General features: G+C 35.1%; 2 protein-coding genes and 1 long non-coding RNA gene across 9 annotated transcripts in view; 2 read left to right on the top strand and 1 right to left on the bottom strand.

Annotated features, from left to right (window-relative positions):
• Positions 1-4,856, top strand: part of dennd2b (DENN domain containing 2B) — a 96,161-nt gene extending 91,305 nt beyond the window's left edge. For 4 of the 5 annotated variants that reach the window (XM_005166388.6, XM_068222166.2, XM_068222165.2 and 1 more), the window contains 3 exons: positions 2,222-2,464; positions 3,289-3,375; positions 4,364-4,856. In XM_005166388.6, coding sequence (XP_005166445.2) covers positions 2,222-2,464; positions 3,289-3,375; positions 4,364-4,398 — 365 coding nt within the window. In that variant the 3' untranslated portion in view covers positions 4,399-4,856. The remainder of the gene's footprint in view (positions 1-2,221; positions 2,465-3,288; positions 3,376-4,363) is intronic. The other variant, NM_001002327.1, reaches the window with a different exon arrangement.
• A 1,725-nt stretch (positions 4,857-6,581) lies between these two features.
• trim66 (tripartite motif containing 66) overlaps positions 6,582-22,469 on the top strand; it is a 44,742-nt gene continuing 28,854 nt past the window's right edge. Inside the window, exons 1-2 of one of the 3 annotated variants that reach the window (XM_017357046.4) lie at positions 6,582-6,962; positions 21,707-21,985. In XM_017357046.4, the coding sequence (XP_017212535.2) occupies positions 21,977-21,985 (9 nt within the window). In that variant the 5' untranslated portion in view covers positions 6,582-6,962; positions 21,707-21,976. Of the gene's footprint in view, positions 6,963-21,377; positions 21,986-22,469 lie in introns of all 3 variants that reach the window. The other 2 variants (XM_073908525.1, XM_068222623.2) reach the window with 2 other exon arrangements.
• The window catches only part of LOC141375373 (uncharacterized), a 129,108-nt gene continuing 118,839 nt past the window's right edge, over positions 12,201-22,469 (bottom strand). Inside the window, exon 2 of the long non-coding RNA XR_012383316.1 lies at positions 12,201-14,382. This is a non-coding gene — a long non-coding RNA (uncharacterized lncRNA). The remainder of the gene's footprint in view (positions 14,383-22,469) is intronic.

Here is a 22,469-nt window from a genome sequence, read left to right as displayed (position 1 = left end):
ATACATACATATATATATATATATATATATATATATATATATATATATATATATACACACACACACACACACACACACACACACACACACACACACACACACACACACACACACACACACACACATATATATATATATATATATATATATATATATATATATATATATATATATATATATATATATTTATATATTATTAATTATTTAATATTAAATATTTTTAATTATTATGAATTATAAATGTATATATAATTTTTTTACAATTATTTTACTATTTTCCCAAGTGTGTATTGGTTACTACTGTAAGAAAATATTGGCATTTGGTACATACGTTTAGTAACACCTTTGCTTTGAAGACCAGATCAAATCCTGTTTACATTAAAAAAAAACCTGCTCTCAAGCTGGTTTTAGCTACCAGAACTGTTGCTATGACAACAACTGTCAGAAGAGTTTTAAAGAACTAAATTATCCTGGATCGTGTCAAATCGTCAATAACCAAATCCATCTAATTGAGTAATCCACATATTAGGACTGGACCACAGGTCCCTGATAATTTTCCAGCCTTACGACAACTCAAAATTCACCCAAAAGGATTATAAAGTAGCCCAATTTTTCCCTTGTCCAATCAGAATCAATTGCTGGTCAATTACTAGTACTGGCTTTCTGCAGACCAAACAACACTTTTAAGTATCTTTCTCTGCTCATTTATTGTATGAAGTGCTTACAGATGTTGTTACTCACTTACAGAGGTCCATTTACATTTTGCATTTGCTAAAAAAATATTTTTTTCTGCAAATGCATTTTTAAAAGAGCTCAACTGTGCAGGAAAACCACCACCCTGTTTCAAAATATGTCAAAAATACATATCAAAAATATCTGTTTTTTTTTCATGACAAGGTGGACAACAGAAACCACATGTAATCTGATCTTTTCACTTTTGATTTGGGCCACTTCAGTTTGTTAAAAAAAATCCAAGACAAGATGTCCAAACAGTCACACTTCTGCACACATAGGGTCACTTCAGTTACTCTGTTATCAATTTATCAAGACAGCTGTGAAAAGTAGTTAGCGGATGTGATATGACAAGTATTACTGCTCTTTATTTACAAGCAAAACATGATGGCTTGTATAAAAGGTGTAGATTTATGTTTGTGGGTGGGTGCAGCGCAATGTGAAATAGTTGAGACTTTACATTTTTTTGTAACAGCCATGAGACCACTGTATATTTGAGAGCATGGATCCAGTTTTGTGTTAGTGATTGTTTTAAATCAACAAGCTTGCTGCTTGGCATTACATGAATGAGCTCCTTCAAAAAAAAAAAAAAAAGATAAAAAGAAAGTCTGAAAATGCCAATTGACTAGTTTAAGTGTTAATTAGTTAGTTGACAATAAACATATGATATCTTACTTTAAAGGAATAGTTCACCCGAAGATGTAAATTTACTCAGCATTCACTCACCCTTTACTTGTTCTGAACTTTTGAGATTCTTTCTTCCATTGTAAGGATGATATTTAAAAGAAGGCTGAAAACCTGTATCCATTGACATATACAGGAAACACAAATACTATTTGAGTCAATGGTTGCCGCTTTCTTCAAAATATTTTCTTTTGCGTCCAACTGAACGTCAAACAAGTTTGGAGCAAGTAAAGGGAAAGTAAGTAAGGACAGAATTTTCATTTTTTGGGTGAACTATCCCTTTAATACCTATGTATAACTGCATGCTGCGTGATCATTACTTTGCAATTGCATGTTAATTGAGGATCCTGATCTAGGATCTGTTTACCCCAGAATTTGACATATGCCAAACAACAATGTAAACAGCACACACAACAGAATCCGAGCAATTAATTAGAATTGCCTAACTTTTGTCCACTAGGTGGCAACACTGAACTGCTCATTCACAGTATGAAAAAACAAGAGCAGCAACAAATACTCAATGTAGTTCAAATGTAATATATAATTGTGGAATGATAAGACTTTATAGAGAAAGCAGATTTTATTTATAAAACTAATCATGTTTAGCACCTGTTTTTGCAAACTATTATAATGTGTTCTTCTGAAAGGTTGTGCATTGAACCAGGTTTGGATAAAAATGTACACGTATATCTAAAAAAGTAAAGTATACTTTGTTGCTTCATTGCCAACGTCTTTACTTTTCAACCAAGATGAAAATGAATCAAATCTAATATTTAATTATGTTTAATATTGTCCTTGATTTCAGAGTGCAGCACGTCGTTGAACAGTGTGGTATCGGAGGCCTTCATCCGCTTTTTCCTGGAGACCATTGGCCATTATTCACTGTTTCTCACCCAGGGTGAAAGAGGCGAACGAATCTTCCAGCGCGAACCCTTCCGCAAGTCTGTGGCTTCTAAGAGCATCCGCCGGTTTCTGGGCGTCTTCATGGAGTCTCAGATGTTTGCTGGATTCATCCAGGACCGGGAGATGAGGAAGTGCAGGGCCAAAGGTAAACCAATAAAAACAAGACTTCTCATCAGATGTGATGTCCTGTTAGCATCAGACCGCTGTAATCCACTTTCACATAGGGCTTTTTGAGGTGGGGTGGAGGGTAACGTTTTAAGCTGGCTGGGAGTCGAATCTTTACTGCCACCTTCTGGTTATCAAAAACAATGTTTTTACATTTAGTTTGTAGTGTATATAGTTGAAGTCAGAATTATTAGCCCCTCTTTGATTATTTTTTTTTCTTTTGAAAATATTTCCCAAATGATGTTTAACAGAGCAAGGAAATTTTCACAGTGTGTCTGATAATATTTTTTCCTCTGGAGAAAGTCTTATTTGTTTTACTTCGGCTAGAATAAAAGCAGTTTTTTGTTGTTGTTTTTTTTACTTGCCTAATTACCCTAACCTGCTTAGTCAACCTAATTAACCTAGTTAAGCCTTTAAATGTCATGTTAAGCTGTATTGAAGTGTCTTGAAAAATATCTATTATAATATTATGTACTGTCATCATGGCAAAGATAAAATAAATCATTTATTAGAGATGAGTTATTAAAACTATTATGTTTAGAAACGTGTTGAAAAAAATCCTCTCTCCGTTAAACAGAAATTAGGGAAAAAATAAACAGGGGGCTAATAGTTCTGGGGGAGCTAATATTTCTGACTTCAACTGTATAATAGCCATAATTGCTAATAATAACAATTATTATTATTATTGCTGTTATTGTTGTTCTTTTTTTTATTAATCTATAAACTTTTTATTTGCTTCTATCTATCTGTCTTTCTGTCTGTCTGTCTGTCTGTCTGTCTGTTTACCCACCCCTCGTTGAACAGGTCTTTTTGAGCAGAGGGTGGAGCAGTATCTGGAGGAGTTACCAGACACAGAACAGAGTGGAGTCAACAAATTTCTGAAGGGTTTAGGTGAGTACAGAAAACTAGTTATATGTACGGTGCTCAGCATAAATAACACACAATGATATATTTGTGCATATACATTAGATTAGCCAGTAAAACTTAAAAAAAAATTACACCCAAATAAATATGTTAGGAATATATATATATATATATATATATATATATATATATATATATATATATATATATATATATATATATATATATATATATATATATATGGCGAGGCATTGGTGCAGTAGGTAGTTTCTCGGCTCAGTTGGCGTTTCTGTGTGGAGTTTGCATGTTCTCCCTGCCTTCGCGTGGGTTTCCTCCGAGTCCTCCGGTTTCCCCCACAGTCCAAATACATGCAGTACAGGTGAATTGGGTAGGCTAAATTGTAAATTGTGATTGTAAATTGAGTGTGTGTGTGGATGTTTCCCAGAGATGGGTTGCGGCTGGAAGAGCATCCGCTGCGTAAAAATTCCGCTGTGGCGACCCCGGATTAATAAAGGGACTAAGCCGGCAAGAAAATGAATGAATAAATGAATATATATATATATATATATATATATATATATATATATATATATATATATATGTATATGTATATATATATATATGTATATGTATATATATATATATATATATATATGTATATGTATATATATATATATGTATATATATATATATATATATATGTATATATATATATATATATATATATATATATATATATATATATATATATATATATATATATATATATATATATATATATATATATATATATATATATATTCATCTGTATTCCTACAGATGTTAGGGGACCAATCTCTTATTTTAATTGATATAACAGTAAAATGATTGGCTACATTCACTGAGAAATGATCAAATATGCTAGCTTTAAAAAGGGTTGCAGTCATTTATGCTGAGCACTGTATCTATCAATCCTGTTTTATGAAAAAATAAAGAAATATAACCTTACACACCAAATTTTTATCTTTTTTTCCAGGAAATAAAATGAAGTTCCTTCATAAAAAGAACTAAAACCACTTTATCATGAAAAACCAAAAAAAAAAAAAAAAAAAAAAAAAAAACTGTGGACATTTTCTACAAATGCTCCGCCTGAAGACTAAATCACAGATGTTATCATGACGTGCCTGTTCTGTTGACCCTGACCTTCATGTTTTTGTACATATTTATGGAAGCTGTGCTGTTATTCCCACATGTAGCTCTGTTGTTACCTTTCCTGGTACTTTGTATATGACACTAGAGAAGAAATAGGATGGTACTGAGCGTGTGAGTGGTTATAAAGCAGTATAACCTCCTGAGCTGGATGAGATATGTGTGAATGGAGACTCCACAGGTGGATGTACAGTGGCTGTGTAGTATTTAACGCTAGAATTTCTCCATGAACTGCATTTTGTACATTTATTAACACATGAAGAGTATAATTACCTTATTTACAGTGTTCAATAAAAATCAATAAAGTCCTTTTCTGTTAATTTCTCAGTCTGTAAGGCTTTGTTTTATGTTTAGGACAATGGAAGCTTGTGGAGATATTTAATATTCTCATCATCTTTTAGTCTGAGCTTCAGGTGTTTAAAATAACAGCAATGAACTGAGTGAATAACACACTGGGAATGTTCTGAAACTTGACACAGTTTTGCTTTATTAAAGGAACATTTACAACTCATTAAATATGTACTGAATTGATCAAATGTGACCTTTTCACTACTATCTAGCAAATTCAGTGACAAAATACACTTTTTATTTTATTTTTTTTACAGTTTTGTGGCTGGTTAAAAGTATTTATATCTGGTCAGTGTTCTCAATCTCAAAAGTACTTGGCAGGTATAGCAAAAAGCTTATTTTAGACCCTGCCTGAGCATAAAAAAGTCAAACAATTCCCACAAAGCCACAGAGAGTAAACACAGAACTGACTAAATGATTCTGCTCAAGTGCCACAGAGGCTCCCACAACAAAGGTGTCTTGTAGCACCACCAAGAAGAATATGAAAGTTCAGGAAAGCTGTCAGTGAAATTACTATACTTGTTTTTCCTTTTCCTTTTTTTTTTTTTTTTTTTTTTGACAATGAAACCTGTTCAAACCTGTGAAAAGTCCAAATGCTGTCAAAGTAGGTGACAAAATAAAGATTAAAATTCTATACAAAATGCCAATAGTACTCTACAAATATATATATATATATATATATATATATATATATATATATATATATATATATATATATATATATAGCCCCCCTGTTTATTTTTTTCCCCAATTTCTGTTTAAGATTTCTAGTTTTACATAATAACACATTTCTAGATAAAACATAGTTTTAGTACCTCATTACACACACACACACACACACACACACACACACACACACACACACACACACACACACACACACACACACACACACACTGGGTGTAGTAAGTATTGAACACGTCAACAAAGGTGCTGTTGATTTGAAATGTTCACCAGATATTGATAACAACCAAAGAAATCCATTTATGCAAAGAAAAAAAAGAATTAGTTTACAAATTGGGCAATAAAATAAAATGACACGTGTAGCTGTGTGAGGCAGGGAAAAAGTATTGAACACAAGAAGAAAGAGAGGCATAGAAAGTCAGTGAAAGTCCAGACAGTAGCTGAAATCTCTCAGTAGTTATTCAGTAACCCTCTGCCCTTCATAACTGTAAATTAATATTACCTGCTTCAGTTTAACATCTAGATTAGCAGGATGATGAAGATAAAACCAGAACTGACATTTCAGCAAGACAACGATCCAACACAGCCAAGGAAACTCTGAAATGATTTCAGAGAAAGAAAATCAAGCTGTAGAATGGCCCAGGCAATCCCTTGAATTTTATCCAGTAGAAAATAAAGATTAGATTTGAGGGGGGACATTATGTCTTATATGACAAATATATAAAATAAAAGTATCATGATAATATATATGACAGCAATAGCATACTTTTCTAATTTTATTGCGAAAGCCAAACATAAAACATTATTATCTAAATATAAAATTATTATGATTAATTATAATCCTTTAATTTATTCCGTTTATGTTAAAAACTGGGCGAAATGCGTTTTCAGTCGTTCTTTCTATCCTCCAACAGTCAGTATGTGTTCAAATAAAACTGAGGCAAAGGCGACATCTGCTGGCTTGAGCGCACGTGGCATCCAAAGGTAAGGAACTTTAGTGCGCAACGCAGGGTGCGCATCACGAAAAACACGGGAGGTGAAGGACAGGATTGATAACGCGCCGGTTCTCTTATAACTTTGATTCCTCGAGCTCGTTAGACATTTCCCGCAGATAGCAGGTCTAGCAGAGACTGCGCACTGAAAGTTGTGCGTCTGGATTATAACGAACGAGCAAATATTTTGACAGTTGCAGCGCTTAAACGGTAGAAGGAATAAAAATCATACCCGTAATAAAAAAATACAGTGTCCAGGGCTGGAAAGACTTTTGGATACGGTGATGTGAGGCTGTTTAGACACTGAAGCATCTCCGAAATCGCCAGATCTTTCATCCGCTGCGAAGGAGGTGGAGGATTTTTTTTATTTTTTTGGATTTGAGCCTCTTGAAGAGAAGCAAGGTGCGGTTCAAACTCTCATTATGTGTGCATGCGTTCATCAATGTTTCATCTGCCATCTTCAGTGTGATTGATTATAGTTAAGGATTGAGTATAACGACTCTTACATTGTGATTTTTACAAATGTTGCCTCCTATATAGGCAGTTTGTTCAGGATTTTGTGGAGTCCCATCCCATCTGCGTGAGAAGATTCTCCCCAAAACGCAGAGGTGTATAGTGCGCATTTTGACATATTACAACTTGCACACGTGTATGTGTTTCGTGTTGTATTTAACGCGTTTGCTTTTGCACCTCAGCGTTCTTTTTGGAAAGTAATATAGGGAGTAGATTAGATTATTAGTCGTTGTGTTGTTTTTTTTATTTCGATGTAGGCTAAATAAAGGTGAAACAAATTAAACAATCTCATACAAGGGTTTAAAAGACAGCGACCTATTTTTTTGCACTGTGATTTATGAGGCGACTGTTCCATTGAAGAGTTGAGCTGGAATTTAACATTATTACCATGTTGAGTCTGACTGAACGTAAGATCCCTTGATGCAGACAGATTGATTTTTAGAACCCTTTTTGGGTTGTCTTGTTTGCTGTGCGAATTTTATCTCGACTTCTTGTGTAGTTATGTTTTTCCCGCTCTATTAAAAGCGAACATTTATTAAATCATTATGTAGCCTTGTCTAAAGGTAATTTGGTCGACGAGATCTGTATGGAGGCAAGCTGAAGGTCAGTTGGCTTACATATGATATTCTTTTTGTGTGTGTGTGTAATTTATAATATATGCCAAGTTAATAATCCACATTGGTTTGTCATGCTGTCAAAATAGCCTTTAACCTAACGCAGTCTGTTTGCAACTTGTTTGTTTAACATCTTTGACTGCACATCTAACTTTTGTCATTGTTAAAATACGAAAACATGTATTTGTAATTTGTAAAAGTATAATACATTTTATATATAATTATAATATTAATTCCTTACATTTATATAGCACTTTTCTGGACACTCAAAGCACTTTACAGATTGGTAGCAATCTCCTCATCCACCATCAGTGTGCAGCATGCACCTGGATGACATGACGGCAGCCATATTGCACCAGACTGCACACCACACACCAGCTCATTGGTGGAGAGGAGAAAAGACAATTATGATATGGGGATGGTTTGGATGCCATGATGGACAGAGGCCAGATTTGGCCAGGATGCCGGGGTCAACCCCTTACTCTTTTTCGAAGGACATCCTGGAATTTTTACCGGGGCCTCGGTTTTACCTCTACTGAGCAGTATAGAGTACTATACTGCCCTAAACTGGGGCATTAGGACCCACACAAACCACAGGTTGGGTGCCCCCTGCTGGCCTCACTAACACACCGACAGCAACCTAGCTTTTCTATGTGGTCTCCCATACAGGTAACTGACCAGGCGCAGCCCTGCTTTGCTTCAGTGGGCAACCATATCAGAGTTGCCGAGAGCTAGCTGCAGGCCATTAGTGGTTCTGAAGGAAAGGGTCTGGGTCTCACTAGGGTAAAGAAAGGTACAGATAAAGAAACAAAAGAACAAACGAAACAACAACAAAATAGTTTATAAAAAGGTGAAAGGTGTAGCCAAAACTGTTGAGGACCACTCTACTTGCAATAAACAATTGACAAAATATGCGCGTTTATGAAAATGTGTTTACTCCCACATTCCAAAAATGTCAAGTGTACGTAATCAACAAAACATATCCACCGCCATATAACCCTGCAGCCCAAGACTGGTAGGCAGGGCTTAACGTGGTTAGTACTTGGATGGGAGACAACATAGGAAAACTAGAGGTGCATCCCAAATCGCATACACAATTCTACGCCATTTTGTAGTATAAATAGTGTAAGTAGCGCGTTCACACTGCAAACTAAAAATAAGTGCACTTTAATTACCCGGATGATGCTCAGCCCTAATATGACTGGGACACTATATTGTCAGTGAGCACCATCTTTCAGATAAGACGTTAAATCAAAATTCCTCTCTGCCCTTACCCATCATGGCCTTCCAATCATCCACTGAATTGGCTCTATCATTTTCTTTCCACCTGCAGCTGTTGTGTGTTGAGCGCGCTGTGCTGCCATCATCATCAAGGTGGATGCTGCACACTGGTGGTGTTGTTGAAGAAATTCCCCCCTCAAACAAATGTAAAGTGCTTGAAGTCCACACACAAGAAATGCGCTATATAAATGCACATTACATTACATTAAATTGCATTTCCAAATTGCATTGACCCAGTGTCCAGCGTGAAACAGACTGCTCCTGCTTCTGTAATTCAGTGAATTCAGTGCTCAGCATAATCGAGTACACCCTATTTTAAAGAGAAATATTTTAATCCATTTCTCAGTGAACATGGGCAATAAATGTTGGTGCATTTAAACAACAGATTTATCAAACAAATATATTTATTAAAATGATATTTTAGTCATCGTACATCTTTAGAAATCGACAGCTAATACAATTCAATTACTGCAAAAAAAAAACAAAAAAAAAATATATATATGTGTGTTTGTGTGTGTGTGTATGTATACAACCTAAAAAATTTCAATAAACGTTTTATTTTTTTTGCTTCTTGATTTTTCCTCTTTTTTTAAAACTTGTATTTAATATTTTCCTATAACATATATATTTATGTGTACTAGTATTGGAGCATTATCGTAAGTTATTCTGTTAGATACGCTCCAGATTTGGCTTCAGTATATATATATATATATATATATATATATATATATATATATATATATATATATATATATATATATGCACAAATACAATATTGTATATCTTCCTATTAAAATTATGAATTTAAAATCTAGATTTGTGAGGATTATTCTTATATATGCTGAGCACTGTATTACAATATTCACTGTATTAAAGCTTTCTCATATTGGCATTCTATAAGAGTTATTTTTCTTTAGCTGCTTATCAGTTGACAGTGTCTAACTGTACAGCTTAATGGAGGAGAGATGTAACAGTTCATATGAGTAAAATAAAAATCATATGAGATTTCTGATTACATTTGATCTCAGAATGTTGGATTGTTGGTAATGTAGATACTCCAGAAAAAACAAAACAAAAAGCGCTCTGGGGTAAGTTCAAATGTATGGTCGGTGCTCTTTGGGTAAGGGATTCATCAAATCTGCAACAAGAATTAGTCCAAGGCACTCGAGTAAAGTGAAAAAATTAAAAAGCCTTTATTCACATGGCTAGATCTCTAAAAACCAACGCGTTTCGGCAGAAGTCTGCCTTCATCAGGGTAACAGTGATCAGGTGCGTCTAGAGTCTCTTTTGAGTACTACGGTCACATGACTCATTTAAACATCTCAAATGGCACTCAAATAATTTAACAAGCAAACTCTACTACCATCATAAATTCGGCATAGATACACAAACACCCACTTGCATATGTGGGAAAAGAGAGAGAGAGAGAGAAGAAAAAAGAATATATATATATATATATATACATACACATATACGTATATATACATACACACATACATATACACATATATACATATATATATATACATACATACATACATACATACACATACATGTATACAATATATACACATACATGGAAAATACATACATACATATAAACACATACATCAATGTATAATGACGATCTGTAAAGCATCTATAGAAAAACTCATTTAATCATTCATTTTCTTATCGGCTTAGTCCCCTCATTAATCCGGGGTCGCCACAGCGGAACGAACCTCCAACCAGCTACTTTCTACGCAGCGGATACCCATCCAGCCGCAACCCATTTCTGGGAAACTATAGAAAAACTGTTTTACAAAAAAGAAGAGAAATCTAATTCACCATTCAAACCTGGAAATCTGGTTGCTTTTAATGTATATATCCAAAAAGTCTCTCTCTGTTTTAATCTTTTTATCCTGTCTCCTCCTCTTGTAGAATTATAAATATGTTCAATGCCAACTATTTTTAATGAACTTGGATTGCCATGACCTTGATTTTTATAATGTAGAGCCATAGGATATTGTGGATTACAAGTACGTATCGCATATTTATGCTCCGCTAATCTCAACTTTAGTTTTCTCTTAGTCATTCCTACATAAAAACAACCACAAGGACATTCCAGTCGATAAACAACAAAAGTAGTATTGCAATTGATAAATGAATTGATCTTAAATTCACGGCCCGAAGAAGGATCTCTAAACATGTTCGTCTTGAGCATGTTTTCACAATGGTTGCAATTACCACATCTGTAGTTCCCTGTTGTTTGATTTAACCATGTGTTAGTTTTCTTAGAGGAAAGATGGCTTCTCACAAGTTTATCTTGGATAGTTGGAGCTTTTCGAAAGACTACAGAGGGGGATACAGGTAAAATTTCCCTAAGATGGGGGTCACTCATCAAAATATTCCAATTATTTTTTATAATTCTCTTTATTGTATTTGCCTCAGTACTATTGTGTCACGAAATAAACAGAACTTTCTGACTGGTTTAATCTGGGTCTTTTTATTAACAATTCATCTCTGTTGCTATCTTTTGCTTTATTATAAGATTTATAAATTACTCTATTTTTATAACCCCGTTGTTTGAATCTGTGAACCATGTCTTGTGATTTGATCTCAAAATCTTCTTCTTTGTCGCAAATTCTTTTCAATCTCTGAAATTGTCCAAAAGGAATATTTTCGATCAGCCATGGAGGATGGAAACTATCTGCTCTCAGGATTGTATTTCTATCTGTTTCTTTTCTAAAAATGGTGGTATGTAATTTTCCTGTAGTATCTTTAAAAATGTTTAAGTCCAAAAAATGTATTTGAGTGAATGAAAAATCCAAGCTGAATCTCAGATTTGCGTTAGTATTATTTAAAAAAGCATGAAATTGCCTCAAATCTGCCTCCAATCCAGACCATATCAGAATAACATCATCTATATATCTACCCCACCACACAATGCTACTCAAATAAGGATTTGATTCAGAATATACAAATCTCTCTTCCCATAATCCCAAAAATAGATTTGCATAATTTGGGGCAAAACAAGCTCCCATAGCTGTTCCCTTTATCTGTTTATAAAGTTGATCTTGAAACAAGAAAACATTATTCTTCAATGTCCATTCAGCCAACTGTACAATAAAACATGTTGGTGGTTTTTTTGGCGATGGTCTCTTTTCTAGATAGTATAACAATGCTTCTAGACCTTCTCTATGATCTATATTTGTATATAATGATTCAACATCCATAGTTGCCAGTATACAGGTTTTATCACATTGCATATTTTTAATCGTATTTAATACTTGAGTCGTGTCCTGAATGTAAGAGGGCAGATCTTTAACAATAGGTTTTATAAAATAGTCCACAAATTTTGAGGCAGGTTCTGTGATCGATTCATTCCCACTAATTATAGGTCGGCCGGGTGGATTTTCTAAATTCTTATGTATTTTAGGCAGCATATAGAAAGTAGGGATTCTAGGTTCTTTTGACCACAAAAACTCAAACTCATTCTGTGTAATCCATTCTTCGGTTTTAGCAAAAGTCAGTATTTCCATCAGTTCCGTTTTTATCTTTTCTGCCGGATCAAATTTCAAAGGTTGATAATACTCACAGTTCTGTAGTTGTCGTAAGGCTTCTTTGATATAATCATCTCTGCCCCATACCACAACGGCACCACCTTTGTCCGCTCTTTTAATAATAAGATTGTCATTAGTTGATAACCAGTCCAAAGCGTTAATCTCGTCTTTTGAAAGATTAAAATGTTTTTTCTTTTTTGAGGCAAAAATATTATCCATTTCATAGGAGACTTTCTTGTAGAACGAGTTCAACGTCGGGTTGGAGACACATGGAATAAACGTAGATTTGGGCTTAAAGATTGTCTTTTTTTCTTCATAGGTGCGCGCTTCTGCCGTAGAGGTGTGATACCAAACCTTTAATTGTAGATTACGGTGAAATTTAAACAAGTCCACTTTGGTCTGAAATTCGTTCGCTGTATTTACCGGGGAGTATGTTAAGCCTTTTGATAGAACTGATGTACAACTTGTCGATAGGGATATATTGGAGATATTTATCACCTCATCTCCTTTGTTCGGCTCCGTGTGTATCTGCCCTGGATCTGGGATCTTGGTCGATCTCTTTCTCCCTCGTCTCGTTTTTCGCTTGCCGGTTTTCCAAACCTTTGGTATGTTCTTGATTTGTTTCCTAAAAAATCTCTTCTAGGTGACTTCTCCAATGTCGACTGATCATCATCACTACTTGGTAGATTAAAGGACACAGATCTCCTTCTCTGATAATGGTTTCTTTCATTTCTCTGAGGCCACAAATACACCTTATTCTCTTTATAATCTGATTCATCTCTTCCAAATTTCAGCAATTTATCCTGTTTAAGTTTTTTCGAGAGTGCCTCCAAATCCACTCTCAATTTCTCTTCAAACTGTAGATATTCTTGTTCTTTTATTGCAATTTCTTCTTTAATTCTTGTAATTTGGTTTTGGGTTTCAATCTTCTGTTTTTTCGCTTCTTCAATCAATAATAGAATCAAATCAAGGGAGCATTTGTTTAAAATTGCTTCCCATTTTTGTTTAAAGTCAGTGTCTTCATATCCAAACGAAGGAAATTTTTTAATCCTTAATCCTCTGGGAATCATATTCTCCCTCCAATAATCAGATAACGTCACCATATGTAGATGTAGTTTGAGTTCTTTCTCCGACTGTTTTTTAAGATCATTATACATTTTTTTGAAGTCTAAATGTTGTGCTACTGACTCTGAATTCAACAAGGTGTCCGCCACAATGATCTTCTCACCTTCCTCTTTGGAATAGGAAAAATATCCAGATGCCATGTTCTCAAAGTAGTCAAATACTTCCCCGATTACGTCTCAAGACGGAGCAGCTTTTAGATGGAACGATCCCTCTGCGTCCTTGTATACTTCAGAAAAAACAAAACAAAAAGCGCTCTGGGGTAAGTTCAAATGTATGGTCGGTGCTCTTTGGGTAAGGGATTCATCAAATCTGCAACAAGAATTAGTCCAAGGCACTCGAGTAAAGTGAAAAAATTAAAAAGCCTTTATTCACATGGCTAGATCTCTAAAAACCAACGCGTTTCGGCAGAAGTCTGCCTTCATCAGGGTAACAGTGATCAGGTGCGTCTAGAGTCTCTTTTGAGTACTACGGTCACATGACTCATTTAAACATCTCAAATGGCACTCAAATAATTTAACAAGCAAACTCTACTACCATCATAAATTCGGCATAGATACACAAACACCCACTTGCATATGTGGGAAAAGAGAGAGAGAGAGAGAAGAAAAAAGAATATATATATATATATACATACATACACATATACGTATATATACATACACACATACATATACACATATATACATATATATATATACATACATACATACATACATACACATACATGTATACAATATATACACATATCTATGCCGAATTTATGATGGTAGTAGAGTTTGCTTGTTAAATTATTTGAGTGCCATTTGAGATGTTTAAATGAGTCATGTGACCGTAGTACTCAAAAGAGACTCTAGACGCACCTGATCACTGTTACCCTGATGAAGGCAGACTTCTGCCGAAACGCGTTGGTTTTTAGAGATCTAGCCATGTGAATAAAGGCTTTTTAATTTTTTCACTTTACTCGAGTGCCTTGGACTAATTCTTGTTGCAGATTTGATGAATCCCTTACCCAAAGAGCACCGACCATACATTTGAACTTACCCCAGAGCGCTTTTTGTTTTGTTTTTTCTGAAGTATACAAGGACGCAGAGGGATCGTTCCATCTAAAAGCTGCTCCGTCTTGAGACGTAATCGGGGAAGTATTTGACTACTTTGAGAACATGGCATCTGGATATTTTTCCTATTCCAAAGAGGAAGGTGAGAAGATCATTGTGGCGGACACCTTGTTGAATTCAGAGTCAGTAGCACAACATTTAGACTTCAAAAAAATGTATAATGATCTTAAAAAACAGTCGGAGAAAGAACTCAAACTACATCTACATATGGTGACGTTATCTGATTATTGGAGGGAGAATATGATTCCCAGAGGATTAAGGATTAAAAAATTTCCTTCGTTTGGATATGAAGACACTGACTTTAAACAAAAATGGGAAGCAATTTTAAACAAATGCTCCCTTGATTTGATTCTATTATTGATTGAAGAAGCGAAAAAACAGAAGATTGAAACCCAAAACCAAATTACAAGAATTAAAGAAGAAATTGCAATAAAAGAACAAGAATATCTACAGTTTGAAGAGAAATTGAGAGTGGATTTGGAGGCACTCTCGAAAAAACTTAAACAGGATAAATTGCTGAAATTTGGAAGAGATGAATCAGATTATAAAGAGAATAAGGTGTATTTGTGGCCTCAGAGAAATGAAAGAAACCATTATCAGAGAAGGAGATCTGTGTCCTTTAATCTACCAAGTAGTGATGATGATCAGTCGACATTGGAGAAGTCACCTAGAAGAGATTTTTTAGGAAACAAATCAAGAACATACCAAAGGTTTGGAAAACCGGCAAGCGAAAAACGAGACGAGGGAGAAAGAGATCGACCAAGATCCCAGATCCAGGGCAGATACACACGGAGCCGAACAAAGGAGATGAGGTGATAAATATCTCCAATATATCCCTATCGACAAGTTGTACATCAGTTCTATCAAAAGGCTTAACATACTCCCCGGTAAATACAGCGAACGAATTTCAGACCAAAGTGGACTTGTTTAAATTTCACCGTAATCTACAATTAAAGGTTTGGTATCACACCTCTACGGCAGAAGCGCGCACCTATGAAGAAAAAAAGACAATCTTTAAGCCCAAATCTACGTTTATTCCATGTGTCTCCAACCCGACGTTGAACTCGTTCTACAAGAAAGTCTCCTATGAAATGGATAATATTTTTGCCTCAAAAAAGAAAAAACATTTTAATCTTTCAAAAGACGAGATTAACGCTTTGGACTGGTTATCAACTAATGACAATCTTATTATTAAAAGAGCGGACAAAGGTGGTGCCGTTGTGGTATGGGGCAGAGATGATTATATCAAAGAAGCCTTACGACAACTACAGAACTGTGAGTATTATCAACCTTTGAAATTTGATCCGGCAGAAAAGATAAAAACGGAACTGATGGAAATACTGACTTTTGCTAAAACCGAAGAATGGATTACACAGAATGAGTTTGAGTTTTTGTGGTCAAAAGAACCTAGAATCCCTACTTTCTATATGCTGCCTAAAATACATAAGAATTTAGAAAATCCACCCGGCCGACCTATAATTAGTGGGAATGAATCGATCACAGAACCTGCCTCAAAATTTGTGGACTATTTTATAAAACCTATTGTTAAAGATCTGCCCTCTTACATTCAGGACACGACTCAAGTATTAAATACGATTAAAAATATGCAATGTGATAAAACCTGTATACTGGCAACTATGGATGTTGAATCATTATATACAAATATAGATCATAGAGAAGGTCTAGAAGCATTGTTATACTATCTAGAAAAGAGACCATCGCCAAAAAAACCACCAACATGTTTTATTGTACAGTTGGCTGAATGGACATTGAAGAATAATGTTTTCTTGTTTCAAGATCAACTTTATAAACAGATAAAGGGAACAGCTATGGGAGCTTGTTTTGCCCCAAATTATGCAAATCTATTTTTGGGATTATGGGAAGAGAGATTTGTATATTCTGAATCAAATCCTTATTTGAGTAGCATTGTGTGGTGGGGTAGATATATAGATGATGTTATTCTGATATGGTCTGGATTGGAGGCAGATTTGAGGCAATTTCATGCTTTTTTAAATAATACTAACGCAAATCTGAGATTCAGCTTGGATTTTTCATTCACTCAAATACATTTTTTGGACTTAAACATTTTTAAAGATACTACAGGAAAATTACATACCACCATTTTTAGAAAAGAAACAGATAGAAATACAATCCTGAGAGCAGATAGTTTCCATCCTCCATGGCTGATCGAAAATATTCCTTTTGGACAATTTCAGAGATTGAAAAGAATTTGCGACAAAGAAGAAGATTTTGAGATCAAATCACAAGACATGGTTCACAGATTCAAACAACGGGGTTATAAAAATAGAGTAATTTATAAATCTTATAATAAAGCAAAAGATAGCAACAGAGATGAATTGTTAATAAAAAGACCCAGATTAAACCAGTCAGAAAGTTCTGTTTATTTCGTGACACAATACAGTACTGAGGCAAATACAATAAAGAGAATTATAAAAAATAATTGGAATATTTTGATGAGTGACCCCCATCTTAGGGAAATTTTACCTGTATCCCCCTCTGTAGTCTTTCGAAAAGCTCCAACTATCCAAGATAAACTTGTGAGAAGCCATCTTTCCTCTAAGAAAACTAACACATGGTTAAATCAAACAACAGGGAACTACAGATGTGGTAATTGCAACCATTGTGAAAACATGCTCAAGACGAACATGTTTAGAGATCCTTCTTCGGGCCGTGAATTTAAGATCAATTCATTTATCAATTGCAATACTACTTTTGTTGTTTATCGACTGGAATGTCCTTGTGGTTGTTTTTATGTAGGAATGACTAAGAGAAAACTAAAGTTGAGATTAGCGGAGCATAAATATGCGATACGTACTTGTAATCCACAATATCCTATGGCTCTACATTATAAAAATCAAGGTCATGGCAATCCAAGTTCATTAAAAATAGTTGGCATTGAACATATTTATAATTCTACAAGAGGAGGAGACAGGATAAAAAGATTAAAACAGAGAGAGACTTTTTGGATATATACATTAAAAGCAACCAGATTTCCAGGTTTGAATGGTGAATTAGATTTCTCTTCTTTTTTGTAAAACAGTTTTTCTATAGTTTCCCAGAAATGGGTTGCGGCTGGATGGGTATCCGCTGCGTAGAAAGTAGCTGGTTGGAGGTTCGTTCCGCTGTGGCGACCCCGGATTAATGAGGGGACTAAGCCGATAAGAAAATGAATGATTAAATGAGTTTTTCTATAGATGCTTTACAGATCGTCATTATACATTGATGTATGTGTTTATATGTATGTATGTATTTTCCATGTATGTGTATATATTGTATACATGTATGTGTATGTATGTATGTATGTATGTATGTATATATATATATGTATATATGTGTATATGTATGTGTGTATGTATATATACGTATATGTGTATGTATATATATATATATATATATTCTTTTTTCTTCTCTCTCTCTCTCTCTTTTCCCACATATGCAAGTGGGTGTTTGTGTATCTATGCCGAATTTATGATGGTAGTAGAGTTTGCTTGTTAAATTATTTGAGTGCCATTTGAGATGTTTAAATGAGTCATGTGACCGTAGTACTCAAAAGAGACTCTAGACGCACCTGATCACTGTTACCCTGATGAAGGCAGACTTCTGCCGAAACGCGTTGGTTTTTAGAGATCTAGCCATGTGAATAAATGTAGATACTCTTTTGTTGTTAATTCAGTGCAGCCATTTCTTTTTCATTTTTTTCCAGTTAACGCCATTGACATTTCGCCACACTTTAAATCTGTGCTCAGAAACATCCCAAAACAACAGCTCTCTAGCATGTGCTTGAAGATCTTTACAACCCCCCCACACCCTGTTTTTACTCTAAATCACATGACTGGCAACTGTTTGGTTATTTGTAGCTTGTTTATCGACGTATTCGCACAATTCTAATCATATGTACTGAATTAATCATCTCTGAGCAAAGTTGAGCAACAGTTTAAACGGTAACACTCTACAATATGAGAAATGTAGTTAATATTAGTTCATGTATTTGCTAAATAAAGTTCCTGTAAACACTAATGCATTTATTAATCATACTTCAGCATTTACTAATGCATTACTAAAATCCAATGCTGCGCTTTTTAACATTAGTCAATGCTCTGAGTTAACGTGAACTAACAATGAACAACTGTATTGGTTAATTTTAATCTACAAATTCTAGGCCTGTCACAATAATTAATATATCGCCTTATCGCACAACTCGTGGACATGTCCCTTAATCATTTTTAGTAATGTATTATATACAGTTGAAATTGTTAAACCTTAGAGTTGTTAAACCCTCTTTGAATTTTTTCTTTTTCAAAAAATACTCAAATGATGTTTAACAGAGCAAGGACATTTTAACAGTATGTCTGATAATATTTTTTCCTCTGGAGAAAGTCTTATTTGTTTTTTTTTTCAGGCTAGAATAAAAAAAGTTTTTAATTTTTAAACACCATTTAGGGTCAATATTATTAGCATCTTTAAGCTATATATATACCCTAACCGGCCTAGTTAACATAATTAGTTAAACCTTTAAATGTTCCTTTAAGCTGTATAGAAAAGTCTTGAAAAATATCTAGTATAATATTGATGTATGTACTGTCATCTTGGCGAATATAAAATAAATCAGCTATTAGTGATGAGTGTATGTTCAGAAATGTGTTGAGAAAATCTAAATATTAGAATAATTATTAGAATAAACGAGGGCTAATAATTCAGCGGGGTTAATATTTCTATTAATATTTTAATATACGCATAAAAACTATTTTAACCACATTTTAGCTCTCTATCTCTATTGGAGGTGTCAATGTCAGTATGGTTAAAAAAAAACACTATAATATTTATTACAAAAATTACTATAGTGCATTTTTTGTTGGTGTCCGCTGACTGAAAATAGATCTCTTACTTTTCACCTTGAAATTTTTGTTAACTTTTATTATTGTTTATTTGTTTATAATACCCGGCTTCACATTCCAACGTCTAGTTATTAAATTGTTCAAATGACTATAATTAAATGAAATATTCTTAAGAATACATTATTATGTGTCTTTTGGAAGAGTGTATTTGCATTGTGATGCTATTATAGTGGTCTTAAAATCACAATAATATCGTTTATCACTATAAATGTTGCTATATATCTTTCCACAAAAAGATAGAGACCGTGACAGGCATACAACCCATTCAACCATTAACAAACCATGAACTAAGACGTTTAGCTCAATAAACTACTAATCAGCTGCTTAATAATAGTTAGTAAGGTGGTATTGGGTAGGATAAGGAATGTAAACTTAGATCACACTTTATAAGTGCTAATAAACAGTTAATATCTTAATAATTGGCAGGTACTAAGCAGTATAAATGAAGTGAATAGTTACTTAACCTAATGTGTTTCCACCAAAGTTAACAAAGATGAATAAATACTTGTTTATAATATTTGTTCATGCCAGTAAATACATTAACTACACTGTAAAACCCAAAAAGTTAAGGTAACTCAAACCATCCTATGAGTACTGTGAACTTAATCCATTTGAGTAAACGAAGCAATTTGAGCACAGTGAAACCCAATAAGTTAAGGCAACTCAAACCGTTTGGGGAAACCAATTCCAACCGTGAACTTACTCCATTTAAGTTGAAGTAATGAGGTATTTAATTAACTCATCACCTTCAACACTTAGTTAAAAACTATTTTCAAATGATTAGAATTAACTTTCAGTGCATTTAGAGTTAACTACACTCATTTTATTTTATAAAGTTGACTGTTGGGTTTTACAGTGTACATGTCCCGTATCGTGAAGTGTTAGCAATTAAACTTGTATCACTTCCTTTTTTTTAAGTAACCAAAAACAGCAGAAACAACAACAACAGTAGCATTTGTATATGAGCATAGGAAAGTCTTCAATCCACTAGCCAATAATCGACTAATAGAAACACGAAGACACAACGAATTGACTAATCTGTAGTGAGACTTTCCAATCTGCAATGGGCAAATCTGCCATTCCCCCTGTCATGATCTCATAACCAATGATGTTAATGGATGTTACTAAGGTGTTCTTCCAGGGGAGGAACCTCCTCTCAAGTTTCTATTAATGTACTTTCTCTAGAGATAGCTGTGCTTGCTCAGGCTGAAAGATACTCCTGCTGAATTCACTTACTGGAGAGAAGGAGCCATCTCTGGCAGTGGAGAGAAAGAGAGAGAGAGTGTGTGCGTGAGCTTTTTGTTTTAAAAGCCAAATGGAGTGGCATGGAAGGAAAACCGGGAGACGCAGGCACGCCTGTCTGCCCAAAGAACAAGAGAAAGACGGGCTGGGTAGACTAATTGTGTTTTAAAGTGGGTCTGTGGGTACACAATGGGGAATCGGATGGTTTTAAGCTCCCATGAGCAGCTCTAGAGGAAGAGAGAGTTGTCAGATTTGTAGGTCAGGCTGCAGGGGTTGTTGTCAGGCAGACTCACGGTGCTTTCTTAGCGGGAATCTGCACGACACCGTTGTCAGTCCGGGTTACTGTATGCATGCTTTCATCAAGTTCACCTGCCTGCCATTAATGAGTGCTGAGCATCTCCTATACTTGTGAAAGACCACGTCTCAGAGTTCTTTCTGATAGCATCGTAATTGATTTCACGCTTTGCAGGGCATTGTGCGAGTGCATCCCAATTCCCATCTGCTCCTGGAGAAGGCTGACCCGGTTTTTGGTGTGGGTTACGTGGGAGAGAACAGGCCCGGTCCAGCGGGACGTGTCCCTTACTAGTGCTGATCTAAGGAAGGGAGGAAGGAGGGCACCAACGTGTTCCCTCACCCGCGATCTATCTAGCACCCTTCGCATGTGCGATTCTCTTAAATATTGTAGGTCATCTGGCACCTCTCCCCTTCCATTTTTGGCAACAAGGGCTGCCGGGGATATTTTGTCCCAGAAAAAAAAATAATTATCAGCCCTCCCTAATTCCCAATTATTATGAACAGGCTTATTTAAGAAGAAGGATCATCATGGTGGCAGTCGGATTCAGAGAGCTGCGCGCCGGCCACGGCTGAGGGCACACGAGGAGGAGCATTCAGGAGTCTTCTCCGCTGGGGTTAAAGTGTGCAGCGTGCACTACTTCCTGCCGCAGGTAGAGCTGTCACAGTGTGGTGTGGAGCTCGAGCTGTGTTAAAGGTTTGCCGTGTCCTTGCTGCGAGAGCTGCGAGAGGTGGATATCGCAATCTTTCTCACGCAATCTCCGTCCCGCCACCACTATGGAGAAGGTAAGAGAGTCCCCCTGTGATCTTTTTCAGATTTGAATTGTCTTTGGGTTGACACTGAGGTTTCAGCAGACTGCAGGTTCTTTTTTTTTTTGGCACACAGATGACGCATGATGTTATTGTTTTGCTTTTTTGGGGGGGAATAATGGGGAATGCAAATGTAAATATTTTTGGCATCCTTTGAAGAAGCAGCTTTGCTCTCTAATAAGTTGTTAAAGTGTGGTGTGGGGTGCAGATTGAATATTTGTGTTGTTTTTCTTGACAGCACTGCTTGTGCATAAATATGCACCCCCAGTAGACATGAGTAGAAAAGTGATATTTCACCTAATTAAAAAATCCTTTATGAATTTCTACTGTAAAGTATAAAATAATGTAGTTTAAATGGCAATAGAATTTCAACAATAGCATGGGCAAAAATACTTTCAACGATCAGTCTGTGTGCATTTGCGACTATTTGGTAATGTCTTTGACTGCAATTATAACTGTT

The sequence above is a fragment of the Danio rerio genome, chromosome 7 (assembly GCF_049306965.1).
Source record: "Danio rerio strain Tuebingen ecotype United States chromosome 7, GRCz12tu, whole genome shotgun sequence".
Classification (NCBI taxonomy): Eukaryota; Metazoa; Chordata; class Actinopteri; order Cypriniformes; family Danionidae; genus Danio; species Danio rerio.
This window is presented reverse-complemented; position numbering and strand designations above follow the sequence as displayed.